We start from the raw sequence: 11,773 nt of genomic DNA on the forward strand, positions 1-11,773 counted from the left end.
ACCTTGCACTGCAACCGGAAGACTGAAAAGTAATTCTTAGGTATTGAAAGAGACTTAGAGGCCTATCCCACCAGCACACGTGTATTGAAAGTTTCATCTAAACCTGTCGAAGTCAATAACAGCTTTTTTACTGACTGTACTGAGGTTTGAACCAGGCTCCAATCTTTGCAGCCCGAGATTTCACAGACCCAGCATGGGGTAATGAAGATCTGGGTTGTAGATATGGTGGTCTCTGGAGAGAGCACTTTCACAGAAAAGGGGAGAGGGTAGGGAAAAATGCAAAGAGAACTTTCCAGGCACAGATTTGCAAAATATTTGAGTAAATCCAAATGCTGCAAGGGCAGATTTCATCAGAGCAGAGTTGACATCATGCTGAGAGAGGTCACCCACAGGAGTTGAGCAAATAGCTGAAATAAGAAGGGCTGGGAATAGACATCAGAGTTTTGCTCCAGCCACAGGCACAGCTCTCTGTGTCCATCTCTGGCTAACGTGCAAGTGCTCACCAAAGGAAAAAAAATCTGAAATGCCTGAATATTTGCCAAGGAGAGATTTCAAATTGCACATTTGACCGCAATAGTCACTGGTTCTGCTGAACTCTTTAGCTGCAAAGAGTCTCTAAACATCAGGGCTTTTCCCCTCCCAAGGGGCCGATGTGCATAACTAATGAGCCGGGAACAAGTCACAGAAGACCAGCACATGCCATGCAAAAGCTTACATGGGATTTAAGTACTTCACGATAGGCTTATGTGGGACTTAAGCGAAACATAAACTTCATATTGGCCCTTCGCAAAGGTCACATTCATGCAACTTGAGCTCTTTTACTTAGTTATATAGTGGGCCTGTGCCATAGTGTACTTCAGCCCTCTCTTTTGCCATGGTACATATGGGGAACTGAGACCTGGAGGTACAGCTTCCTAAAGTCACTATGAAGCCCAGACCTGCTTGCTGTGGACAGGGGAAGCCTCCAAACCGTAAGGGCCAGCAAACATTGCACACTCCAAGGTGGAAGCAGGGCTTGCACYGAGGTCCAAAGCTCTTTGCTAAAGCCTAATCTCTGGATAACCCTTCTCCATCCTCCTCGCACGCTAAGTACCAACTGCCCGCCCTGAGAGCTGCACTGAGTCAGTTGGTAATACAAGAAGCAGCCCAAACTGCTAGTTCAGCTTCAAGATTCACAGGCTGAACAACGTGCAGGACAAGAATTAGTCACTGGCGATTTTGTAACGACTTTCAAATTATGAATACATTTGAGAATGTTAYCTAGTCAAAGGCAGTGAATTGCCTTAACTGTACAGCGCATTACAACCATGCAGCCCTGATGGCACAGTATGGCCCACACAGCTCCAGCTAAGGTTATTCTGCAGTGCCTGAGCAGCCCCCTACCACCACCGGGAACAACRGAGTTGAGCTACAAGGGTAAGAGACCCAGAAAGCAGACTGAGAAAGTTACTGTAACATCAGAATTAAAACTCAGGAGTCCCAGGCTCCTTGCCATGCTCTGTGGAGGCCACACTGGCTTTCAAAAGCAACCTGCAAGAAGTCAGTCCAGCTAAAGGTTGTGCTAACACTATTAGGAAAGCTGGAAACACTGAGGGTGCTGGTGGGCAGATCTAGCTTGCTCCTGTGCACGTTATCTTCTCAGAGGCCCAGTGCCTGTCAAGGGCCCACAGAGAAGCCTTGYTGTAACCACAAGTGCAATTCCTATTCCATCAAGGACGTGCACACAATCGCATCTAGCAGAAGCCACCCCCTGAAAGAGCGGAGAGACCTTCTCCCAGCCAGGCAGCCACATGAAGGGGAGGAGGAACTCCCGGCCTTCAGCACTCACCATCTCACTTCCATCGCTCCAGCAGGAGAAGAATCTTTAGTTARGCTAAGCAGCGTTATGGCTTTTCCTGCTCTCTAGCCCCATCTCCACTGAGGGAGACCCTCAAACAGTGCTGGCCAGAAGAGAGCAGGGAGACAGGTACCCTGCTTTCCAGGGGCGATGCTGTGTCAGCCTCCCCATCGCTGCTTTAGCTAGAGGACAAAATGCTCCTAACGCACAGCCATTCAGCCTGCTTTATGTTAAGCCAGGCCTGGGGAAGAAAGCAAATGTAGAGTGTGGTAGGAAAAATGAGACAAGGAGGACGTGAGCAGGTGTTGTACAATATGCAAGAGCATCTCACATCCCTCAGCRGATACACCGACAGAGCAGGACTTCAAAGACACCACAGCTCCTCTCCCCATTTAAACGCACTGCCCAGATCCACCAACAAGGGAAAGCAAACGCTTTCCCTGCTCACATGCTCATGTCCTTCTTCTCTCCCCTTTTTGCAGAAAGGAGGTCCTACCTGTGCTGTAGTGCTCCAAGCCGGTGGGCACTTCCTGAATGGCAGACTCATCCCAGCCTGGGTAGCATGTCCTCTGCTGGTAGCAGGTGGATTGAAACCCACAGGTCATCCAAGGATCTTCATAGGAGCTGGCAGCACCTTGCTTCTGAGCACAAGGGGGAGAGAAAAACATCAGGCTGGCAGGCAAGTGAATCCAGAAGCACCCACCCCAGCAGCAGGTCTCTGAAGAAGCCCTTCTCAGAGAAAATTATAAAAACGAGCATTTTCAGCCTCATTCAAATGCAAAACATCAACAAAAAGAAGCAATAGTTCGCATTTTGGTTTCCAAACGCCGAGCCAAGTAACACAAGGCGAAGGGAAAGCAAACCTCAGCAGAACGCGGGCGGCTCTGGGAACAGCAAGCTCAGCTCCGCGGACCTGAGAAATCTGGAGCGGGCAGCAGTTCCTAACCACCCCGCTGGCTCCGCTTCGCCCGTCGCTCGTCGGCTCAGATCCCCGCGGGCGGCCCCGCTCCGCCGGCGGGGAGCCAAAAAGCCCTGCGCAGGCGGCAGCGATCCTCGGGCCGAGGCCGGGGGCATCGCCGCTCCCCCGGGGGGACGCCGGGCTCCGGCCAGACCGCTGAGCACCAGCAGAGGGAGAAAGGAGCCCGCGGCTTTCGCCGGCTCCTCTCCCACTCCCACCTCGCTCCRGGGGAGGCCCGAGGGTGGTCCAAGGCCCTTCCCGCGGGGAACGGGCCGAGCCCCCCTCCGCCACCGCCCGCAGGGACCTCAGCGCCCGCCGGGCCCCGCAGGCAACGCTATTTGATGCAACTCGTCCTTTTAAGAGGTACAGTCCGYTCCTAGACGTGGGACTTCAAGGGTACCGCAGCGGGGCCGGCTGCTGGAGGGACTCGATTTCCTTACGTATTATACAATAAAACAGAATGCAGTTTGTATCTATTGTTTATATAACTTATACAGGTTTTATATGTATGATAAATACGATGTTTTATAGTAAAAGGGGCACATATGCATATAGAGAGTATCTATAATATAAAGCACATATTACTCACACATGAACAACAAAAATTATAACCTATTTTTGTGGGAAATACCTATTTATAAGCACATATTTTATTATATAAAGTATTTTTATACAAAAAATATGTGAGACTATATAAAAATCTGCCCAGGATATCATTTTCATTATATTCTTATATAAATATATATATATATATATATACATATTTTATGTATATATATACACACACACACACAAAATATGTTATATATTACTTTATGGATAAGTTATATATTTTATGTGCATATATACATGAGAAATGCAGGTAAATTATATCTATATATAAAATAAATATTTTAGATGGTTTTTATATGTGTRTTTTGTATATATACACACACATACACACTATATATATATAAAAAATATTATGTGTGTGTGTATATATATGTGTGTGTGTATGTATACTCATACAAATCCAGGATGTCATTTTTCCCTCAATTTGCTGTGCTTGTCGAGGGCCTCAAACGCGAGCCGTCRCCTCTCTGCATAAATGCCCATTAATGCGACTCGTCTAAATAACAGCCTAAACAATATCCATCTAAATAATATGCATTTATAAACATAAGTCGCCGGGCGCCCGCTCCCCAGCCCCGCGCRCGCACGCAGCCACCCGGGCAAGCAGAAACCCCGCTGTCCGCTGGCACCGAAAAGCTATCGGCGCCTCCCCTCTTACCACGACTCCAGGGCGAGCCAAGGGATAAGGGGCTGCGCTGCCGATGGTCGTGTCCACGTAGTAGCTCATCATCCCCGAGGTGCCTGCGGAAACGGAAACGGACGTTGGGTGCCCGGGCAAACCCGCCGCGCGGACCGATGCTTTGCCACGGCCGTAGGAAGGTAGGGTTAGACTACTGTCTTGGATTACTTGAAGCTGGAAAAGTTAAGGGAAACAAAATGGSCATTCAAAGGGGATTTTGTGATTGAGTGTGGATGCATTAACAACGCAAACCCATTGGGGCAAACTGTGACGGGAGCCTGGTGACGGTGAGTGAATTATCAGCTGGAAGCTCATGGAGCTACTCGGAGGATACATGAGATCACGTTTCCTTTGCCGTCAAACTGGTGAGAAATTGTTTCCATTTTTTTTTTTGACAAAAAAAAAGCCAGCTTGTTGACATCAGCACTATTCCTGTAGAAGTTTCTTCAAAATTAATTTGTTTCCAGGAAAAAAAACTTCTCCATTTTTGAGAGGGATCTTCTGGAGGCAGTTGTCTTCCTGGATTAGCTTATGTCCCCCTCGCTGTAGCTCCCCTTGAGCCACAGAGACCCCGGGTCCTACTCCCGACTACTCTGCAGCACGGCAAACGTCCATCTCAGCCCAGAGGAGCACGTCAAAGGTCCGCATGTCATCACTGGCATGGGAGGCACTCCCCTGAGCAAGACTTTTTCTCTAGATGGGATTTGTAGTTATCTGCTGGCACGTTTGTGTGGGTGGGAGGGAGGAGCTGAAAACCAGCTCTCTTTGCCGGTAGGTAGATGTTTCTCCTTCTCTCCTTTAGAAGGTCACACAGGGTTGATGAACTTTGGTGGAGCACGATCGAAAGGTGCTGGAAGGAAACGGCACAGGGGGAGTAGCTGGGAAGGACTCGCTGGGGCAGGATATGACTCGGAGCCGAGGGGAACGGCTCTTTTCACAGCCTGGGGGGGAAGAGCTGCCGCTGCTTCGGCCCCCCCGSGGACCCAGCAGCGCAGGCTCCTCCRAAACACCTGCCGCGCGGTTTCTGCAGACCTCCTGTGCCCGCGAGCGGAGCCTCGGCTCCCTCCGCACGCCGGGGTCGGGGTTAGCGCGCGCCCCGCGACGTCAGGGCGGCCGGCAGGGCCGGGTCCGGCCGCACCTCGCCCAGCGCCGCCGCGGAGGGGCTCCGCGGGGGCTCCGGATAGCCTCTCCCCACCGTGCTGCGCGACTGACGGCCGAAGGCCAGACACCTGCGGGTGAACGCGTACTAAATTATCATCCTCACTTCCTGCTTATTATTGCTAACTTTGGCTCCGGTGCCGGCGCTTGTCTTTTTTTAATTCTCTTTTTTTTTTTAACACAGTTTAATTCACAAAACTGGAAGCTACCTACGTGGTGAAAGAACAGCTAGCAGCCCTCATTTTGCACTTGGAGCAGCCCAGAAGCACACGCTTTGCAAGCTGCTGTGGCTGAGAAGCCTCAGCTCATCCGCGTGCGTCGGCGCACACCCTCTAACCGGGCATCCGAATCGTGCTGACGTCTCCTTGCAGCTGGCTGAAGCCAAGGAGGTGCGTGGAGCCCGTCTCCGCGACTCAGCTGGCGAACCACAGCCGCGGTGGCTCGGTCCCGCCTGTCCCCGGCCCCAGCCTGAAGCGAGCGTAACTGAGGCGCAGCGACCTGACCGCTGACTGTCTGCCTCCGCGCTGGGATGCGCGTTGGCAAGCTGTCTGTTCCCGAAACAAGGCAGACGCTGCAAAACGACGGGATGCAAAGGAATCACCAGGCYGGACCGGCTATTTCAACCTCGCACGCTCGTGTCTGAGAGCCGAGAGTTGCAGCCTAAGCACAGCAGTACCCATGAGCAACAGKTTTTTTTCTGCTTTGCACCTCGTGCGATAAACAATTGGGGGTTTTTTGTTTTGTTTTTTGATCAAGACACCTAAGTCGCACTGGTTCTTGAGAACTGCTTTCACACCKCACTGAATATCATCTGCATTTTTCTCGGGATGCCCGACCATCTGAGGCTGCCAGCTAAGGGCCACGCGCTAACGCTCAAAGCGGCGTGCGCTGCGCTCGCAGGAGAAGCGCTAAACCCATCCCGACACCCGGGACAGGGCTCCACGCGAGAGGGAATATCAACAAGATTGCCACAGAGCTTTAACGCAGCTCCAGCGATCCCCTCCTGAGCCCTTTCCTGGGAAAGGGGAGCTGTCATCTCTAGCCCAGAGATTTACAGCAAAGGCTGTTTGCTTTTCTATTTATTTCTATCCCCCTGCACGTGCTGTGGCAAGAGGCGCTATGGGAAAAGTGTCCGTTGCACAAGGAGGGCTCAGAAACGCCGTGCAACTTGGGCAAGCAAAGCTTCTCGGAGCCGCGGCTCTGCAAGGCAGGTCCGGCTAAAAACACGCCTTAAACTTGGYCCCTCCTAAAAGCCAAAATGGATTTTGTGGGCAACCAGGCTCCAGTCAGAGGGCAAAGAGATGCAGGAGGGACGGAGAAGACCAAGCCTGCTAGCAAAAACAGGTGAGAGCGGATTCTGTGCAGAGCAAAAACTTATGCTCTGGGAAAACAAGTTTGCGAGGCTGGCAGCAGGAGGCAAGGTGGCTTCAGGAGGGAGCTCTGGCGCGCTTCGTCCGGGCTAATTTTAACAGAACTTCCACCACTTCCCATAGGAAACTACTTCACAGCCCAATACATCTCTCACTGTCAGCAAGTTTCCCCGATGTTCGGGCGATATTTTTCCTCTCTCCAGCTTCCTCAGACACAAGCCCCAGCAGCCGCTCTCCTCCCCTCGGAGGCCAGGAGGAGCCGCTCGGGAGCCTGCAGCCCACCTCCGTCCCGCGCTCGTTCTGCACGGCAGGTAACCCAAGGCTTGGGAAATGACTGCAGATCTACACCAAGATCATCAAGAACCGCAGCGCGCCGAGAGCTGCTAATTAATAAAAGCGGGATCCGAACCATTTGGTAAAATCCTTAATGACTTAACAGCTTGACTTCAGGCCTATTGTTTGCTATTATTATTTCAGTCTTATTGTGAAAACATGTGCGGGAGAAACGGCCTTTTTTTTTTTTTTTTTTTTTTTTTTTTTTTTTTTTTTTTAGGGCTTAATCAAATACCAGCCAAAGCTATTAGACTCTTGGGTCATTTCTAAGCGAAATTAAAAATTTCACTTCGTCTCTCCTCTCAAGAGATTTTTTTTTAACTAACTACCAAGTTTAGCATGAAAAGGGAAAGAGTACTCCCCCCCCCGATGAACACATGCACCTTTGCAGAAGTTAGAGGGGAGTTTTAAAGAGTGTATTAAAGCAAGGCTAACTTCGCCTACTGTGTTTCTGAAGACCCCCTCCCAGTATTCCCGTGAAGGATCTCAATGTTATGCTGTTTAAGAGAGGGGGGAAAGGGAGGCAGAGCGACACTGGAGGACTTCCCCGCGGCAGAGACAAGGCCAGCAGCCCCCTCCCCGTTTCCCGGTTTTCTCTCTCTTTCGGAAAAGCCCAGGGCTCAGATTGCTCCCCGGTTCCTGGGTCGCGGGGCCACGCTCAGCCTCTGCCCGTCCCATATCCACCCGTCTGGCGTCTCAGGTAAAGCATCACGTGAAGGTACCACAARCTGGGGCAGCCGCAAAGCAGGGTCCGGGCGCTTTCCTGCATCCCGACAAACCGAAGGAAGGGGCGCCACCGGCACCCCCGTCGCGGCACTGCCGTCCACGCGAACCTGAAGGGCGGCTTTAACACCCACGCGCCTCCGAAGCAACCACCGTCGGCGGGCCGCGGCGTGGGGGCCGCTCGCCGACCCAAAGCTGCTCAGTGAGGGCCATTTTATTTTTGCATCGAGTAATAATTTATCATCTCCGAGGGGGTGGGGAGACTAGCTCATGGAAATGACATTCTTCCGCAAGGTTTTAACCCGTGAAATGCTGGCATTTTCCAGGCTGCCTGCCAATTTAAGTCCCAGGAGAAGCAGCATTTGTAGATCTGCTGGTACATTAAAAACTCATTTGGTTCATCAAACCCTGGCACCAAGTTTAAAATGAAAGGAGCATCCCTAATGCAGGGATACAGGCGGTGCAAAGGAGCGTGCTTCACTTGCTGCGCTTACAACACATGCTTTTTAACAGATCGCCYGCTTGCTGTCTCTGTTTCACATCATGGGAATTCACATTTATTATAATTTAGAAACTTTGCAGCTATCACAAAGATAATACCCAGTTTACTGAGGGGAAGCCAGGAAGGATGGTAAATAATGATGCTGTGATAAGCACAGCCAGAGCCCTTCTGCCCCCTCTGTAAATACTCAGAGCAATTAAATGGCTTGACGTAGAAAGTGAGGGAGAGAGGGAGCATCCGAGCCCCTCAGCCGCTATCTTAACGGCACGGCAGCAATTGCCGCTGGATTAGCGGCGTTTGAAGGAGGTTGTCTGCACTGGTTTGGGGACGCAGCGCGTCGCAGCCTGCTTTAGCACTGTGCCCTTGCTTTCCCCCGGGGCTGCCAGGTCTGAAGCAGATTTGGTGGTGCCTTAGGAGCCTTCCCACTTGGCCGGACCAGCTCTGTCTGGGCTTGATTACAGAGCTAGCGAGACAGCACCAGCATGGCAAAGGTTTGGGCCACYGGGTCCAAACATGCACACATGAGCCCTTGCTCCCTGAGCTTGGCAACAAGCCGCTTTCTGATTAAGCCTTCTCCTTTACCCAACTCATTAGTCCATGCAAAAAAAAGAAAATAGCCATCACTTTTTAGGATTGAGCTAAAATAACGCCACCATCGCCAGCACTGTCAAAGCTATAGCAAACCAACATCTAGCGGTCGCACCGAGGACGCAGGTTTAGGTGAGAGGCTAAAGCAGAGCCACCGTGGCCATTAACTCCTGCCGCTCTCTCGGACCTCAGCAGCTATTTGCAGTTGCAGGAAGAAGTGAACGGGGCGGGGGGGAATGAGGTCACCTGCTGTTTCGCTCCTGCATTTCCCCTCGCAAAAGAACAGGCTTCAAGCCCATCATCACGGACSAGACCCTCAGGTGGGGCAAAGCAGAGCGGGGAAGAACCGGATACGTTTCTCGTTATGCGGTGAGTGATGGGCTGCCCCCGAGCAGGCAGCTCCGCTGGCGCCCTGAAAATCCCGCCGGGCACCTCTCGTCACCCTTGGGTATCCGCACGGCTTTAGCGAGCTCGATCACGCTTAGTTTTCTCTGTGCCTCAGCTTGCCAGATGTGCAAAGCSGGCAACAGCCCCGGGGTGCCTGGTGCCTCTGAGGGCCCGTGGCACCCTGAAGCACAGCAGTGGGGCTGAGGGCAGGTGACCCAGAAATACCGATGCACAGATGTGCACAGATGTTGGATGCACGGCCGACTTCCCTAAAAAACAGAGCCACCGGATAAGCACTGCCGTTCCCCGCTGCGCCAGGTGAAAATGTCTGGGTAGCCCAAAATATCTGGCTTGCCAGAGAATTGTTTACATGACATTCAGGGGCAAGATAAAAACCAGCAGAATTAGAGGCAGCCCGAGCAGCCTGTAACCAGGAAACCACGCYGGAGCCAGCCCACAGCCCCCAAAGGTGTCAGTTGACAGCACTGCATGGGAAGTCGATGGTAACTGCAATACCAAACGAGTGGCCGCATGCAAAGCAATAATTTAGAGGCTAATAGGAACGGGGGAGGCCTTCGCTGTGCCTCTCGGGGACTCTCAGCTCCCGCTGGCTTTGTGGGCTGGCTGAGAGAAGCAGGATCGTGCCCTTCCCAGGGAACGGCAACGGCGTATCCGCAGATCCCTGCAGCTGCTACACGTCAGGGCTCCCGGCTCCAGCTGCTCCCAAAAGCAAACGCTGGCCCAGGTGGCATTTTCTGCCCTTTGGAGGATACTGTTGCTATTAAAAACATGCGGCGGTGCAGAAACGAGCCCCTTGCAAGCAGCCCTCCAAAGCAGAGCTCAGCGCCGGGGCGCAGGGCTGCACGAGCATCTGAGCCCGGGCGCTGCACTTCTCCCCCGGCCTCACAGCAAAACCAGAGCAGCCAGCATCGAAAAACAGGCAAGTCGAAAAACAAAGTGAACTGCAAACTGTAGTAACGCCTGGAAGCAGCCCGCTACCCCTAGGTGAGGAAAACAACAGGGGTCCCCTGAACATGCACATAAACTTCATGTGCCCTGCAGAAACCGGGCATTTTTAGGGGGAAGCATCAGCTCGGATAGTTACACAGTCCCGCTGCACTACTAGCAAACCCACAAAGCGATGACGGAGCGAAACCGTTAATGGGGAGAGCAAACGGAAATCATCAGCAAAGCAAAAAATCTCAGATGTCCTGAAAACGAGCGCAGGTACCTACAGCCCACAGCAAGAGTTTTAAGAGAGCCTCTCCCCGCCGTCACTTACTACTTCTCTGAGAGACCGGGGAAGAAGGTTACGTCCTCCACGGCTTGCCACACTTGTCTCCGATCTCTTCCCAACTACCTGGCGCTGTCCTCTGCGCTGGAGCGGGAGGCGATGGAAATACCACGGTGTTTGCGGCAGGGCCGCCTATCCAAAGGGAGGGGGAGTGGTCAGCCCCGCATCCAGGGCGGTGGGAGAGGCGAGCCGGGAGCGCCGCTGCCCGCCGCCGCCGCCGGCCGGGCCGAGCCACCGCGGAGGCGGCGGCGGCGGCGGCAGCGCGGCCCCCCGGGGCAGGACGGAGAGCCCTCGGCGAGCGCCCCGGGACCCCCCGCGCGCGGCTCCCGCGTCCCGGTGGGCGGCTTCTCGATCGTTTCCGTTTTGCCCGCGCCCCGCGATGTCCTTACGAAGCGGGAATYGTTCCTGCGGTCGGGGCGAGGGTTGGGCGGCCGCAGCCTGAGCCCCGATCCCTTCGTGCCGGCTCACCCCGGAGCTGCCCGACGCCAGAAACTGCTGTTTCTTCCCCCAAAAGTCCCCAGGGCACCTGGGAGCGTGCCGCCCGCCCGCGTGTCCCAGGGTCTGCCGGCGCCGGGAGCTTTTCCATGCCTCCGTCGCCTCTAAGCGCCGCGGGCAGGATGCGGCCGCCAGGCTGCCCCGCTCCCGCAGGCAGCGGGAGCCCCTCGCAGCTGCCTCGCTCCACGGCTATCGCTGGAAAAGGCCCAGGCGGTGCCGGGAGAGCAGGGCCTGGGGCTGCCCTCTCCGAGCGCCTCCGCGGCGGCCCCCTCTCCGGCCTCCGCAGCCCTCGCGGCCAGGCCAGGGACCTCTCCGGCCCCGGCGCTGCCCCCAGGGCCCCGACACCRGAGCGAGCGCCCGGCTCGCCTCTCCTGCTCTCCCTGCCAGCCGGGCTGCTTTTTCCTCCAGGAGAGGGCTCCAGGCGGAAAATCGGCTCAGGCTGGAGACCCGGAGCCGAGTCACGACAGCCACGGCCGCGTGAGCCGATCCCTGGGAGCGGCGGCCGGGAGCAGGGGCGAAGCGCCGGGGTCCCAGCCCCGCTCACGTCCCGCCGCCCAGCYGGCACGTGGCAGCCAGCTGAGGCTCAGCGATTTCGTCGGCTGCTCTGAGAGCCGGAAAAAACAGGCGAGGGGCTGAGTTTCCACCTCGGTTTGCTCCTGCCTGCGAGCTCGGAGCTCCCTGCTTCGCTCTGGATGCCCGAGACCTGCAGCATACGGAGGCCAGCAGCCCTCTCCGGGCTCTCGCTGTGCCCTCGGGGCTTACGTATGAGCTGCGTTGAGGCAACAAGTCTGTGCACGGAGAAAACGGCAGGCTGGGAACAGCTGCTCTGGTTTCTCC

At 54.4% G+C, this 11,773-nt stretch overlaps 1 protein-coding gene across 2 annotated transcripts in view; it reads right to left on the bottom strand.

The window, feature by feature from the left end:
- Positions 1-10,510, bottom strand: part of ETS1 (ETS proto-oncogene 1, transcription factor) — a 71,326-nt gene extending 60,816 nt beyond the window's left edge. Inside the window, exons 1-3 of one of the 2 annotated variants that reach the window (XM_085316761.1) lie at positions 10,430-10,510; positions 4,066-4,148; positions 2,334-2,475 (exon numbers count right to left, since the gene is read on the bottom strand). In XM_085316761.1, the coding sequence (XP_085172887.1) occupies positions 2,334-2,475; positions 4,066-4,137 (214 nt within the window). In that variant the 5' untranslated portion in view covers positions 4,138-4,148; positions 10,430-10,510. Of the gene's footprint in view, positions 1-2,333; positions 2,479-4,065; positions 4,149-10,429 lie in introns of both variants that reach the window. The other variant, XM_085316760.1, reaches the window with a different exon arrangement.
- Positions 10,511-11,773: the final 1,263 nt, after the last annotated feature.

Source organism: Rhea americana, unplaced genomic scaffold (assembly GCF_003343005.1).
Source record: "Rhea americana isolate MKP2758 unplaced genomic scaffold, rheAme1 scaffold_48, whole genome shotgun sequence".
NCBI classification, from domain to species: domain Eukaryota; kingdom Metazoa; phylum Chordata; class Aves; order Rheiformes; family Rheidae; genus Rhea; species Rhea americana.